The sequence below is a fragment of the Thermobia domestica genome, chromosome 2 (genome assembly GCF_964235325.1).
Source record: "Thermobia domestica chromosome 2, izTheDome1.hap1.1, whole genome shotgun sequence".
Taxonomy (NCBI): Eukaryota; Metazoa; Arthropoda; class Insecta; order Zygentoma; family Lepismatidae; genus Thermobia; species Thermobia domestica.
In genome coordinates, this window is record NC_137455.1 from 66,448,946 (window position 1) to 66,465,526 (window position 16,581).

Genomic DNA, 16,581 nt, shown 5'->3' on the forward strand with positions numbered 1-16,581 from the left:
TTGTTTCATTGATTTCCTTATGAATTTGAAAAAACTCTATCCGAGATTAGGGACGGAAGGGTAGCCGGGATAGATAATATACCAATCGAATTCATTAAGAATATGGGAGGCAAAAGCAAGAAAGAACTGTTCCGACTCTGCAGTGAAATAGATGAAACAGGAGAATGGCCAAAGATTTCCTGAAGACGATCATGATACCAATGACTAAGAAATCAAAAATCAAACGCAGAGATGTGAGGATTATAGAACTATTAGTCTCATATCACATGGAGCAAACAGTTTGCTTCCAATACTGAAGAGAAAGCTCTATGGAAGAACAAACAAAAAAGCTGAGAAAGATCAGTTCGGGTTCAGGAGAGGCAATGGCACAAGAGATGCAATTGGATTATTAAGGGTAGTTAGTGAAAGATTTACTGAAAAAGGGAAATACATGTATATTGTATTATTGATCTGGAAAAGGCTTTTGACCGGGTGAATTGAGAATTGTTGTTGGGAGTTCTAAAGAAGATTGGGTTAGAGTGGAAAAATCGAAGACTTATAAGAAACTCTTATATATATGAACAAATAAGTAAATGTTAGAATAGAGGAGGAAATGAGAGAGAAAGAGAGAGAGGAAGGGGATTCGACAAGGATGCTGTCTCTCGCCTACATTATTTAATATCTATCTTGAAGAGATAATGAAAAAGAGCCTACATAATGAAGACGGCATTTCAGTAGGAAGTAGAATGATTAGTGTATACGGTTTACATGGTATGGCGCTTGTGGAATCTGAAAAGAAAATAAGATGTTACAAAACTTGAGGAAAGGCTGTGAAGAACATGGGATGAAAATAAAATGTTAGAAAGACAAAAGCCATGGTGATTGGAACGAAGTGGTTGGTGTCAAATATAGAAATAAGAGGAGACAAAATAGAACAGGTAAGAAGTTTTCGATACCTGAGCAATATTATCAGTGATGATATGAAGTGCGAACGTGAAATAAAAGCAAGGATAAGAACGGCGAAACAAGGTTTGAGGAGGAAGAAAAGTCAATTTGTGGAACGTTGAATAAAGAGTTGAGAAAAATACTCATAAAATGCTTCGTGTGGAGTATTGTACTCCGTGTGGTGTAAAAACATGGACATTACGCAAAAGTGATGAAAAACGAACTAAAAACTTTGGAAATGTGGGTTTGGAGAAGGGAGAAAATTAACTGGGTCGAGCGGAAAACGAATGAGAGGGTGTTAGAAATGATGGGAGAGAAAAGAATAATTTTAGATATTATTGAGAAGAGGAAGAGAAACTAGTTAGAGCATTGGCTAAGAACAAGGGCACCCGTCAGGGGGGCAAGATGGGGTGCTCGCCCCCCCCCCCTCCCTAGAGGAAATTGTACTTCAGAATATCGAAAATCCAATAGAATTTTTACATTAGTTACAGCAAAATTTAAAACTATTTTTGAAACATCGCTTGGCCCCCCTTGGAAACCACAACATGAGCGCCCTTGGCTAAGAAGGAACTCTTTGAAAAAGAAAAGGAACCCTTTTTTCAGCTTTAATGGAGCAATAACAGTACGTTTCACTTTTCCTTCCCCATTATAACACCAAACAAAATAATAACTGCATAGAAGAAAAGAATATGAAAAGTTAAATAATCAAGGATGTAATCAATCTATCACTCTGTTCTTACTATTAGTTTATGAGTGCAAGATAAAAATATTCATTCCTAACTACCCCCAAATTACTCAATCACTAATAGAAGAATTTGAAGTCAACAAACAAGTTATGTTTCCTTCAATTATGATTCCACATGAAATCCGGAAAAAAATGTTGCAAAAGTATATTTTAAATCGGACTCATACCATTCCCTCAAATCCAACTCTGTACAAATTCTTCGCGCCATTATCCCAAACAACATATGCAGCAGAGCGTGGACTTGCAGCTGACCAATCTTGAATTTCGTTAACTTTTCCTTTTCGGCCATTCCCACCATCTTGATCTTCCCATTGCCAATCAACGCCTCGTGCAACACGAGCTCCTGGAAAAATTCCTCGATGGGCAATTTTCTTACTTTTTCTTCTAGGTTCCATCATTACCCTGGAAAATAAAATGTATTTTAATATAGAACATTATATAACAAAGAAAAAATATTAATATGTTGTTATTAGCCTCGATAGCAAGCCCTCTAAATGAATTTTCATAACTAAACTCAGCTATGACTACATTTCTCATAAAGCTACTTAGAGCTCATAAAGCTCTAAGAAAGTGTAAAGATTTTTAAGTGATAAGAAATAGTTATAGACAGGAAAATTTTTCTTCCAGAACATTTTTTTTTTCTTTCTTTGTATTATGGCTTTCGTCGTGTATTCTTTCCCGCTTCCCATGCACAACTACTCTAGTTTCGGATCTACCGAAAAGCTTGCGTTTTGTGACAAATATTTATTAAATATGATTGTGATCTTTACATTTGCAGAGTATTAATAAAATATTTAAATCCGCACCAATTCTTTAATATCAATCTATTTTTTAACTGCTGTCTCATTTGAAACATAATTTACGCAAATTTTTTGAATCAGTGTATAATGCTTTCCCCCCCCCCCCCCTTCTTTCCTCTCACATGCTCTCTTTAATACTATTTTTCAATTTGTACAAAATTCCTACACTGTCAATTTTGTGTTTGAATTCCGACAAATGCTCGGGAAATCTAGACATTGCGTTTCCACTGTTTTCTCTTACAGTCCTTAATGTGTTCCTTAACTCCTGCCTTCAAAATGCCCGTTTCTCATGTCTACGTCTTTATCCTACCACTCATCTACGACCCCATAAACCCAGCTTGTATTGTATGTGAAATAATATCTCATATAAAGATTTGTGCTTTCTGTGGTAACAGAAACTGTTTGTATAGGCAAAAGACTGTATTTTCGGAAAATATCTTTCGCCATTTAAACAATGTAAATTCTTGATATCTGTATTTCCTCTCTTAAATAAAGAAGTTATTTGACATCAAGATTGATAATTTATTTATAATAATCCAGGGTCCATACAAAAATATTAAACTCAATTTCCCTGACCTCTCCAGGTTTTCCAGGTATTAATTTCGCAATTTCCAGTCTAGTGGAAGAAACTAACAGTAAGAGAACACATACATTTTAAGAATAATATATTTATATATTTAAGAATGGCCACCCTTCTCCCCAATGAACAATTGAAGTTAAATATTGAGTCACAAGAAAATAAATAATTAAAATAAACAAAATTTAAGTTGAAAAAAATATTAAGTTGGGAAGCCTACTAAGAGAATTAATAAGTAACTACTTTTGTTCCATACTTGAATACATTCAAAATATACAAAAATATTTATCTCAATTTCCCTGATATTTCCAGGTTTTTTACTAGATATGATCGATTTCCCTGAATTATCCAGGATTTTTTCTTCCAAAATCAATTTCCCTGAGTTTTCCAGGTAGTGTATGAACCCTGTAATTGTGTTGCACATTGACATTTAAAAAACAATAATGTATTACTTAAAAAATAAACATCGAAAATATGGATTTTCAAATATAATTTCTACAATTTGATTAAACTAACTGAAATTTTGTATTATAATCGAGAATCACATGAAAACTATGAAGTCAAATCACATTTACGGCTAGAAAGTTTAATTATTTTTTGCACTTTTAAAAAGTTTGTCAAATTTGCCTATAATTTTCCTTATTTAAAGAAAGTAAAGAACATTTGTATGCATATCTGACACTCACCTCCGTGTTCCTTGTGAATAGATATGTATAAATAATCATGTGCTAGGTTTCAAGAAAAGATCGGACAAAGACGATTGCGTATATTACAAGATTCTATTTGTTATTTACATATTGTTTCTTTGCAAATTCTTGCACGTGTATCTTCGTGTTACACTTGGAAAACGAATAAATTTTTATGTGTTCCTGTCGTCCTTAGTCTTTTTTCATAGTTGAAAATCCTTTGACTTGAGCATATTCTCTCAAATTTAAGCAAAAACTAATAAACTTAAAAGAAAATTATGGACCGCGGTGGCTTAGTAGCAGTGTTCACCTATGGTGCATGGGGTCCCTGGTTCAATCCCAGCTCGCGCCACGTGAATTTTGTGATGGACAAACACCGTGTGCGTGAGTATTCTCAGAATTCTCCCGTTTAATCCCACTTTCTTCATTCCACCATTTCATTCATTTCTTATCATCGCCATCTCCTTTAGCCTAGCTGACATAACTATGGGACGCAAAACTCAAAAGATTTCATTTTGAAAGAAAATAACGTTAAGAAATCTATTCCTCCAGGTCTCACACAGACTTACAGGTCGATATCTCCAACCAGCTATTTTATAAACAAAAATTATTTTTAGGTGCACCTCAACAAATAATAGCTTTCCACATAGGTACCATGAATTACCACTTATACTCAACATCAGTTGATTAATTCTGCACCTAAAAAAACTGTAAAGTAGCTAGTTGGAAACATCAAACCTATTAATCTTCACAAGAAGATACAGTCATAAGGGTTCGCAAAGAAACAATATGTGGGTAAGAAAGAGGAGCTTGTAAAATAAGCAATCACTGCTGCCCGATAAAGAGAAACGGGTTTCCCGTTAGATAGGCCCCTATACCATGTGATAAATTACGAATGATTGTTCTCAAGAAATATAGAAGTAAAAGTCACAAAAATAGTTTTACTCCTACATACGAAAAAACACAACGTAATACATAGTGGGATATGCGGAACATATAACAGAAAAATATAAATTCCTGACTCATCATACAAGTAACAATATTTCGTTCTTCAATATTTAACGCAATACTAACTTTATCTCTGCAAGCCCTGTTTATACTACTCAAAGGTGTAAAATAGTAAACGATTTTTTTAAGGCTTAAAGAAACGGAATATTAATGAAAAGTAATGATTGTGGAAAGAATGTAAAATTGAATTTACGATGCTCTCCCACCCGACATCACGTTCACTAGACCAGCGGGGAGGGCTTAAAATATTAAAACGCAACATAATAATAATAGTTTTATTTCTGGCGGTACGCAACGTAATGGCGTAAAGGCACACTTTTATAAGAACAGAATATTTCCTCTTGTGCTTTAAAAATGGATTGACGAGAAACTTCGAAAATTGAAAATCAGTTTGTATTGTTCTCCCTGCTTTTTTTTTTTTTTTTTCCTCTAGAGAAAGAGTTGCGAATCTTTGTGCTCCTTCTTGAAGTCAGTTAATTGTATTCAGGGACTAGACACATTTGGGCCCTTCTGTCTCTCGCTCGTTGGCAAGACCTCGTGCCTCTCTTTTGTCATTCCTTTTTCGCACGGTAATATAAACCATAAAGGCTCTGAACGACTAGATATTTTTTTTTAAGACTGACCTCCCACAACAAAATAATCCCTACAAATTTGTCTGTCGCTGAAGTTCGACTAAACTAAAACCAGTACAAAAATTCTGTTGGGATTCCACTTCTGTACTTTCTTCGCTGCAGAGGAGCCTTTGCTCAGTTTCTATTTTAATGTATCCAATTAATTGTTTTTATTCATTATTAAGAAGAGGATTAAGTGAAAACAGTCCCTAGATTTTTTCTCAAACTTTATCCATTAATTTAGTAGAGGTTTGTAGAGCATTTTAGTAACATGATTAGTATTCTGAAGAACATTATGTGTGTATGTGTTCTTATTGAAATTCAGGATATGTGGAATTCTTGATGCCTTTTGAAAACAAACAATAGCAGCATACTTTCGCCCGTTTACACAAAGAGAAAAAAGCAAGAAAGAAATTACTAACAAATATTAGTTATCATTACGTCTATTGTATGATAAAATTTAGATGTAAGAATCAGACAATTTTAAAGTATCTTTATATATATGTACGTAAGCGTTTTTAGTTACAAGACTGCAGTGATATGCTACTGGACATTATTAATATTATTACCCTGAAAGGTATGCAACTTTTTAACCTTTATGAACCTGAGGTCCAAAGTACCGGTATCTTTATTTTTAGAAATAAAACGCTGATAATACCCTTGTAAATATACATGATTGTTGTTGCCTACTTGCATTATTAACTATTTTTAAAAAGCCATGAAAACTGTAACTATTAACATCTTTAATTAATAACATAGACACTAAAGGAAGAATTTAAGCAGTTTTCTTTGGCATAAAGTGGACGTGTGAACTAGCAAAAATTGTACGGAACTTGTTTCGAAATAACAGACAAAAGAACATATTCTGCTTGAACTACAAAATCACGCTTGAAAGTCAATTTCTCCAAAGAAATATCTGGATAATTTCTAAATAAGAAGTCGATATTAAGTAACGTTTTTCATGTACATTGTACAGTACTGAGAAAATCGCAATCAAATCGATTTATTGCAAACACTACTAAAGTTACAAAAAATAAATAATGAAAGTTTTATTTTGAAGGAAGTGACAATATTCAAACCAATTCGACCAAAATCAAGTGATGAATATTCAATCTTTCCGTAAAGACACGTTGAATCAATAATTAGGAATTAACCCGTGCAGTTTTTTGATTTCTTGTTCCTTTCATTGTTAAAAGTACTCTTTAGAAATATGCTCTTAGTAATCAAACCATCTCAATAATATATATATATAGGGTGTCTCAAAAGTCCCCTGACAGAGTAACTGTTATTATCAGAGTTACAACAAAATGTAAGAGGGAAAACAGTTTCCAAATATGATGTTTTCAATCTAAAGTGAAGGATTTTTTTTTTTTTTTTAATCGGACGAGCCGTTTGGACAGTACACTCTTAATGCGCCCAATGTTAAATGAAAATGCAACGTTGCCATTTACCTGGACCCACAACTTAAGTAAATGAAGTTAATGTTTGAAATGGGGGCTGGCCATCGACACGTTAGCGTAAAAAACAGTAACTTCATTCATTTATGTTGTGGGTCCCTATAAATGGTAATGTCACTTTTTCATTTAACATTGGGCGGGCGCATAAAGTGTGTACAGCCTAAACGGCTCGTCTGATTTTTAAAAAAATCGTTCACTCTAGATTGAAATTATCATATTTGGAGACGGTTTCTCCTCTTACATTTTGTGTAACTCTGATAATAACAGAGTTACCCTACGTCAGGTAACTTTCGAGACACCCTGTATATGTATATACGAACCTGCACAGATCATTCTCAGTTAACTTGACTTAGGAGAAAGTTTGAACATTCAACTCCAATTTTGATTGGATTATTTTGAGTATTGTCGCTCCCCACAAAATACATTGGAAAATAGGGGACAAGTGCTGCCATTTATTGCCTATCAGCGCTCCTTTAAATTCACATAAAGAGAATACACTTCTGAACCTAACAGTATTAATATTTAGCTTCGGAAGCTCTATCTCATTCAGCACAAATAAAACTCAGTAGAATATTGATAGGTGAAATATATATATTATATTCCGGATACATATGAATCAAAAGGAATGAATGAAAGAAAACTTTTAGCAATACATTGTAGGTTGACTGAGATGGATGTTTATGAAAGTCAATGATTATAGAATTGCTAGAATGACAATGTGGGGAAAAGACGCGAGAACCCGTAGAAAGCTTAACATTCAAGTTGTCCATCCCAATATCACATGGCCTAGAATCAAATCAAAGACCACAAACGTTCTGCAGGTAAGTGTACAGTAGTGAAATGTACTTTCATAAGCTTAATAAAAGCTAACAAAAAATCTAATTATATATATATATATATATATATATATAAACTTCTGACAGTATTACAGTCAAAATTTTATTGTTATTTTTAAAAAATAAAGCCGAAATAAAATAATTATATTTCTATATAATAAATAAGTGTAAATATTGGGCAAATGTAAATATAAATCTTTTATGTAATAAAAGAACTTAAATAACAAACTTTTTGTGTATTTTTATAATTTTGTAGGATGATTATTTCGGCGCCTCTTTAACTACTGGAGCATTCTTGAAACTCCTTTCTCTTGTAGTTAAAGAAACAAGAGTTTATTTGCTCTATGGGTAGTTTATATCTTGAGATTTTCCAATTATTTATTCAGGGTGACTACTAATATTCCAAAATGAAACTTCGTGACCTTTCCGTGACCTTTTCTTTACCAAACCATAAAATTTCGTAACATTCTCAAGAACAAACTTGGGTTCGAACTAGGCCACACTTTCATGCATATGATAGAAGCGTGCTTTGCTTGCGATTTGGTAGCGTCTAAAGCGGATCACAGGCACTTTTAGTTGTAAATCTTGACGTTTTGTAGAACAAAATTTTCCAGTCTACTTTTATACAGATTTAAATAAATTTCATAACTTTTCCTTGACTTTCATGACCGTTTTCTGATTTTATGACATTTTCGTGACCGATAGACACCCTGTTATTTACGTTCCTGCAATATTCATGTACTAATTTTTTAATAGATAGTAAATATTAACTAATTCCAATCACAATAGTCCACTCTTATTAATTCCAGAATAGTCATATTATATGGCCAAACCGTGTATATCCCTGTTTCAAAACGCTCCAGTAATTAGAGGTGCCAAAATAATCGGCTTCTCAAAATTAGGAAAATAGACAGAAGGTATGTTATTTACATCCTTTTATTACACATAAAAGCATATTAAGCAAAAATGAAGACTTTAAAATTTTATAACTTTCTATATTTCCTTGAATTAATGTTTCGATTTATTAAACACTTGGAAACCTCAAGTTTTACCTTTCACTTCCAGGAGTAGTTATACGATAAAATCTGTGTCGCAAATGATGCTTGTCACCATGATAACAAATGGAACAAAGGTCATAATTAGCACATTCGGCACACTTCCAACGTATACCGAATATGGGCTGCTGTCTACATGTGTCACACATAGTCCCATCATGTTTCACACCTGAAAAAAACAAATAATACACCCAATATAAAATAACTGAATGCTAATATATATATATAATACATATTGAAATCAAGCAGGTTACATTAATTGATATTTAATACAACAACTGCACTAAGGCTACATATCCCATCCACAATAAAGCCTACATATTAACACGTTGGCTTTCGCAGGACTCCCATGGCCTTATTCAATCTATATTGTAGGGCTCATCAGTGTTACCTCCAATAAAAACTAACTAGTCTGAAGATACGTATCTTATACACAAATTTTAATCAGACAAACAAAAGAAAGTTGCCTATTGGAAAGATATATAAATGGTATTAACAGGAAGAACTCGGAGAAGGGGTCGGGCAGCAAACGTGTTAACGTAAATAGTAATAATAATAATAATCGAATACATATATTACAATTAGTGGTGGGCACAAAAACCGGTTTTTGAGAATTTTCAAAAAGCGGTTTTACACAGAAACCGATTTTCGGTTTTCTCCACAATTGGTTCTATTTTTGACCAGAATAGTATTTCGTTGTTCTCCAGAAACCGATTCCGTTTCCACAGAAATAGTTCTGTGTGTTTTCCAAAAGTTTTCACCGAAACCTGTGAAAACCGAACTGGTTTCGAAGAAAACCTGAACCGGTTTTGGAGAAAACCGAAACCAGTTTCGGCGAAAAACCGAAACCGGTTTTGATGAAAAACCGAACCGGTTTTTGGAAAACTGAAATGTCGGTTTTCTAGAAACCGGTTTCCGGTTTTTATAAAACTGGTTTTGGCCATCCCAAATTACAATACTCAAAGAACACATTATCAAATGTATAAACTCATCAATACTGTTTCTGTCTATTAAAAGAAAAGAAATGAAATCTCCAGTTTTACAACCGACGATTATGATCTGTAGGCTGAATGAGGCGAATAATTAATGGAAATGAATTATAAAATAATTAGTGAAATGAGAATGTGGGAGGAAGCGGAAGAACCCAGAGAAAACCATGGACACGATACTGTCCGCTACAAACTCAAATGGCCTGTAATTGAATCAAGGGCACCTCGCATCACAAATGAGCGCTCCACCATTGAGCAATCGAGCCCCCAATATTGTGAGCTATTTTTCTTACGTAATAAATTTTAGTACTTAATAACTTCGGCGACTTGTAGCTTTTCGCCTTCACCAAAATATTTGAGAAGAATACGTTAGGAATCTGAAGTGCGTGTTTGGGCCTTAAGATGGACAAGATGAGTTCGTCTTGACCCTTTCAGTATACCTAGGTATTATACTCTTTTACGGAAAAAATACTAATAAAAGGCACGGGCCACTGCATTGAGCTTCATTTTCATAAACTAAATCACGTTATGCTGCAGTTATTATTGATACATTTACCTGTGAAATACGAACAAAATTATAAGGCATTTTCGGAGAACTCTGTCCAAAGGAAACTCATCTCCTAAAGTAAACTACTTCTTGTGGAATTTTTCATGAGAAATGGCTTATCCAACATTGTAGGGTTATTGCTGGAACATTTATTTATGAAATGTGAACAAAAAATCACCTGAGTCATTTTTGAAAAAGTTGTCCGAGAGAGAAAATAAAACTCCAGACAGTTTACTATTTCTTGTGGATTTTAACAAGAAACATAATCCAATCTTTATATGTAGTAACCGTTGAGTTGAGTTGATTTTGAGTTTAACTTCCCGTTCAGCAGCGAGGTTATATGAGACGTGGACCTACTGATTAACGTGGACTCCGAACCACTTGTGCTCCCGCCGGGAATCGAATCCGGGTCTCACGCACCAAAGGCGCATGTAGTGAGAAATGTCAGGCGGTAAATGTAGACCAATTTAATTACTGTATGTGTACCTCGTGTTAATTTTTTTTATGAATTCTGAATTTATGATAGTACTCGGGTGATTAACTAGCAAAAACGATCTGGTGAAAATGCTACTCTATGTTACGGTAAAAGTAATGCTCGTTAATTACAAACGTCAGTTAGTTTGAAAAAGAACGCGTATCTTACGGAACGTTAAATGGACTTCTCGATAAAGTGAGGAAAATTGGCTCAAGTATGGATAAATGGATATTAACTTAATCTGTATAAACTCAGGAGGAAAATAATAATAAACACTAACTGAAATAAGACAAAATAAAATAAAATCCAGGAATACATTTAGTAACTTTTCTTTAAAAAAAAAAAAAAAAAAAAAAACACTTGTTACTGTGATAAAAAAAAAATGTTTTTTTTTTAGACTGTACCTGCTCTGTTTCGTTTATGCGAAATAAAATTTTTCGTATGGGTATAAAATTTTCTACGAATATCTTTTTCCTTGCTAGAATGTCAACATCTTATATTCGAGCAACATACAATCCACATTCACATAATGACGAAAGACAAAAACAATACTGGGTGTGTATTCCAATGGTAAAATTTTCTTAATACCAATAGGGCATGACAATAAACATACCAGTTGGTGCACTATCCAGAATTCTTAAATCATACGCGCCAGAACATCTGTAATTGGCTGCTGTTCCATTATCCCACACCACCACAACTTCTTCCGGAGATTCGAAATTTCGTACTGTTCCGACGTGACCTTCTCCTCCATCCTACAAATAAAAAAATATTCATAAAATGTATCATTAAAATATTCACTCCAACAATTAATTTGTGACAACATTAATTTTCGCGTCATAACAAATAATACTATAACAACACACCTCTCTAAACCGAAAGAGTATAACGAACTACATACTTATTAATGTTTTTCAGTATTTTTTTCTTCCAATATTTCGAGTGTTACACTCAAGTACTCCTCCTCAGGGACAAACACATTCTCAAGTCCTTTCTCACAATCAGATCTCCACATCAATTTTGTACCAATAGTGTGAATTTAAAAAATACGTAAATTTTATCAGCAGTAGAGCTACTCCTATTATATTGCTAGCACAACAAATTCTGAATATATGAACAAAAATTAGTGTCTACTAAACAGCTGTTCTTAATCTTCCACAGTTGATATAAAAACAATGTGAAGATACTATAGTGGGAGAGGACTTAAAACTGTGTATTTCTCCTGAGAAGGAGTGCCCGAGTGTAGTACTCGAAATATTAGAAGAAAAATTGACAGGAATATTTTAGTAGGAGAGTGGTAATTGATTATATTACAATGCAATCCATACGCTCGGCAAATAATTACGAAAGAGGATAAGTTGAATGCCTAGTATACGGAAAAGCAAGCAACACTCTAAGCTTTACTTCTACTTAAACATGTCATTCGACGGTCACAGACACGTTTCATGAGATAATTACATAAAAAAAAAATTTGATTTACTGGATAGAACCCTCTCATTGATTCGATTGGAACGCAGACTTTTGTTTTTATTTATTTATCTATATTCAATAAGTTTTTAACAGTCTGCTCTTCTAGGAAACTAGAAACGAGCGATATTGGCCATCACAAACTCTCATAGGTCAAGATCGAGCCAAGAACAGTTCTCAAGGGCCGCCCCAACTGAACCAAAGTGTCCTTACTTGAATATTTTATCTCAGTTATTCAAAATGTAGAAGCCCCTCGTAGAATACCATTAGTTTTCATGAAGCTAGTGAGAACGTGTTATTTTCAAGTATCTTGTAGTTAATAATTACTTTTTTAACACAAATATTTGCACTAAGAAGATAGGTGTAAAAAATGTATTCCAAAATTAAATATATTATATGCAGAAGTGAAGTTCAATGTATGTTTATTTGAAAGTACAAAGATTCCAATTTTTTCTTCTTCTTCTTCTAGCAAGGCGTATGCAAGGACAGGGGTTCGGAGTTTAACAGCTCCTGAACAAGGTAGTATGGAAAATAAGCATTTATTATACTAAGATATGTATACAAATATCATGTGTCTCCTAAAACAAAATGAAATTGAGTGTTTGGACACCCTCCTTCTTGACGAAATTGTGCGTATACTACCATTTCCTAGTATCTCATTTTTCTTAATACGCTAAGCTTACTTAGCAAATACTGAGATGTTGTGGAGTGAAAATTCCTCCCCTACAACAAAAAATACTCTCCAAGTGATCAGGAAAATCTTTGCATAATTATTTTGTTGAAAAATCATATTTTAAATTAAGACTTTTGCATTCTGAATTTTGCCATCAGCTATAATTTACATAAACAAACAAATGACTGTACTATCCATAATGTAAAACCATCTACTCCGCTCTGTAGTAAACGATGTGCAGTAGCAGATAGGTACACATCGGTTTGTTTACGCCTACTTCAACATTTTCCTGCATATAATTTTTTGTAATTTTACTCTTGAACATAATTATCACGATGTATGTGTAAATACTACGAAATTACTTTCAGGTATACACAGGTAAACGTACATTTTAGGTACGTGTTTGAAATGAATGTGTAGATTCGTATTACCTTGACATACATACAATTAACGAAAGTGTTCTATGGTCAAAATAAATCTCAATAGTAAATTAGGGTAATACAGGATACAGTTGGACAGAATATGATAGCTGCACGATAGAATAAAATAACGCAGAGTACGGAGGATAGTTGAAAGAGATTAGCAGTGGCGATAAATAATTCACTTTAAATACATGTTTTCGCCTGTATTTCACATTCACTTCATTGGCAAACATATCTGGCCTACGAAAAGCGACAAATAAAACTGAACCTTGAAATTCTTGAGTATTAAGACGGAAAATTTAAATCTGTGCACTTACATCTCATCATTCAACCCGTAGAAAACAAATGCTTGAATTCTATTCCTGAATTAAATATATATTTTAAAAAAAATATTTATCCTGTAAAGCTATTGATTGATGATTCGTAAAATATTCAAAACTCACTAGTTTCACCTGTTTCATTCACACTTCAATTTGGTAAATCATACTTGGGCTAAGAAAAACCATAAAATTTAAAACTGCCTTAAAATCCTTGTTACCATCGTGTCGATTAACTTTTAAACTTTTGCCCTTAAAATCTCGGGTGTTTTCATTATCTTCAGGTGGTAAAAGAAATTTCTTAAACTCTATTCTTTAATTATTAAATAATAATAATAATAATAATAATAATGTGCTGTATGGATATTCCAATTAATGGGTCTACGAAATTTTGGTGTATACCTTCTATGTGTTTGATATAATTTCTACAAAAATTAGGTTTTAATGAAATGTAATAATAAATACATATTTAAAATGAATTACTGAACATAAAATTTGGTTCAAGCTGGGTTTTTATAATGTTATATTTATCAAACTGCGTATCTTAAGGGAAAAATTTAAAACGTACGCCAAAAACATTGTATCAACGATCTATTCATCTCAGGGAGATGAAACTCCGTATATAAACTCCTCATTAAAAATAAATGACAACTACTCCATCACTTTTGAAAATTCGGCCTTCAGAAGAGAGAGGGAAGTAAAGCAATTTTTAAGATAACTTCCCATTCCCTATTCATAAAATGGTCAAAGCGAGGAAGCCACTTAACCATTTAAAATGAATTTCGGATATTCCGAAAATACTTGTGAAGGGTGAAACAAATAAAAAGACCATAAGTACCCTTTAAATAAATTTGACAAGAAAGTTCAAACATGAAAATGGATTTTCTCTCCTAGTCTTACATAACCAGAGAAAAGGTTGCACACAAAATGGAATGAATATACATAAAAGGCAGCAGTGCATCTATTCAACTGTATGTTGAAATAAAGAGGTTAAAACTTTCCTTTATGCGTGTGTGAAGTTGCACAGGAAAATCAAATAACACATTTTTAACTAATGGAACTGTGCTTTTTTTTTTATTATTATTATTATTATTATTATTAAATGAAGAATCCCATCATCTTAGCCTTTAACAATTTTACCATGTTTCATAAGTATCGGATAATACGCTACGGAATTTTCTGAAAACATAGTTTTTAACCTTGGAGAAAATGAAATCATTCAGTCGTTCGCAATTAACGGATAATTTTCTCTCCCCCATCCGTGTTCCTTTATTTATTTTTTTCGCCTTCATCTTCGGCTTCTGGTATTACATTACTAGCAAATTTCATTCATTAATGTATACACCACACTTTTCGTGCACCAAATTTTCCTCACACTATACATTCCTTCCCAAATTAACACATCTCTACTTACAACTAAACATTAAATTTCTTCAAGATTTCAAGTTTGAAATGATGTGTCCATGGGGAAAAAACTGTGCTCCTTGAATATTATAAACATAATGTGACGTATGAAAAGCCATAAATTAATCGCTGAGAAATAAAAATTGGATTTTATTATAAAACTAATTTCACCAAGTAAAAACTTTGTGTATATCACATTTGTAATAAAAATCGGTTTGCTTTCCTCAGAGCACCATGTTTATTATTTAATCATGGTATGTAATACGCACAACTGGTATCAGAGAATATGAAAAATTAGTTTTAGCTAGATATACAGGGTGAACCATTTATCTTGATGTGTCCTTATAATTTTTGAACTAAGAGACAAAAAGCACTAAAATTTTGTAGCGTACAAACATCGACAAGGGAACATTGTTTAGCAAACTTCGCAATATCACTAGGTTAATAGTGTTGCCAGCCCAATATGAAGTTACATTTTTTTAAAATGACACGATGCCAGGTTGTTATATATCTCAAATCTACACGTGAAATCAAAACTTTTAACATTATACTTATCATTCTCTGTTGCAAACTAATGAAGCTACAGTCACAAAAATCCAAATTTTTGGATGTCTCTACAGCAGTAATAACGGAAGTGAGACGCGCGGGACAATGTATATCCAAGTATCTTAGTATCTAATATCATGATCATGAAATGACAGAATTTGATCGAATAGGGACATAGTTATAAGAGATTGAAGATGTGATTTTTTTTCGAAAGCTGTTATTCCGAATAAATGCTGAAATATTGCTTCATTCAATCGCACAAATGGTTTTTAATAGGTGTAAAGGTCATAACATCGTTTATAGCAATTTGATATCTCAATGGCTTATCTAAGGTAGACTACTTTTGATGTGAATTGTCCCATCCACCTAGTTTGTTATTAATGTTGTACAACCCTCCAATATTTTTATTCTTTTGATTTTGTGATATTGTAGAGTCCTTAGTTTGCAACAATAAATAACAAGCGTGGCATTACAAGTTTTAGTGTAACATGTAGATTAGAAATATGCAATAACCTGACGTAGTATCATTTGAAGAAAGGAAAAAAAAAAAAGAACATAATTGTATGTTGAATTACACTGTTCAAACTGGGTGTAGTGGCCCCGCCTAGCGCAGTACGAGCGGTCCCGGGTTCGATTTCCGGTGGGGACAATCAGTCGAAAAGGTGTAACATCTTTTTCAGGCCAGCCATCCTGGGTGATGTTTTCCTCATTCACACCAGACAAATTCCGGTATGGTACCTAACACATAGGTCTCAGGCCGCTTCTTTCCTTCCCTTTCCTCGCATAGTGCGATCGCTGAGGGCTATCATCACTCATATATGATAGGCTAACAACCATAGATGCTGAAAGCCCATAAATCTAATTCCTAAATCCTAAAACTAATTGTATTGCAGAGTATGTCAAACAATCTCCCTTCTCAATATTTGGACGGTACGAAATTTCAATGTTTTATATCTTCTAGTTTAACAGCTACAACGAAGTATCAAGATAAATAATTCATTCAGTATACTAAAAATTGAAAATAATATACTATTAAATAATA

The 16,581-nt window shown here is 33.3% G+C and overlaps 1 protein-coding gene across 1 annotated transcript in view; it reads right to left on the reverse strand.

Moving 5' to 3' along the window:
• The window catches only part of LOC145672526 (E3 ubiquitin-protein ligase MIB1-like), a 49,171-nt gene that overhangs the window by 28,431 nt on the left and 4,159 nt on the right, over window positions 1-16,581 (reverse strand). The window contains exons 2-4 of the mRNA XM_081741689.1: window positions 11,324-11,465; window positions 8,697-8,868; window positions 1,837-2,071 (exon numbers count right to left, since the gene is read on the reverse strand). Coding sequence (XP_081597815.1) covers window positions 1,837-2,071; window positions 8,697-8,868; window positions 11,324-11,465 — 549 coding nt within the window. The remainder of the gene's footprint in view (window positions 1-1,836; window positions 2,072-8,696; window positions 8,869-11,323; window positions 11,466-16,581) is intronic.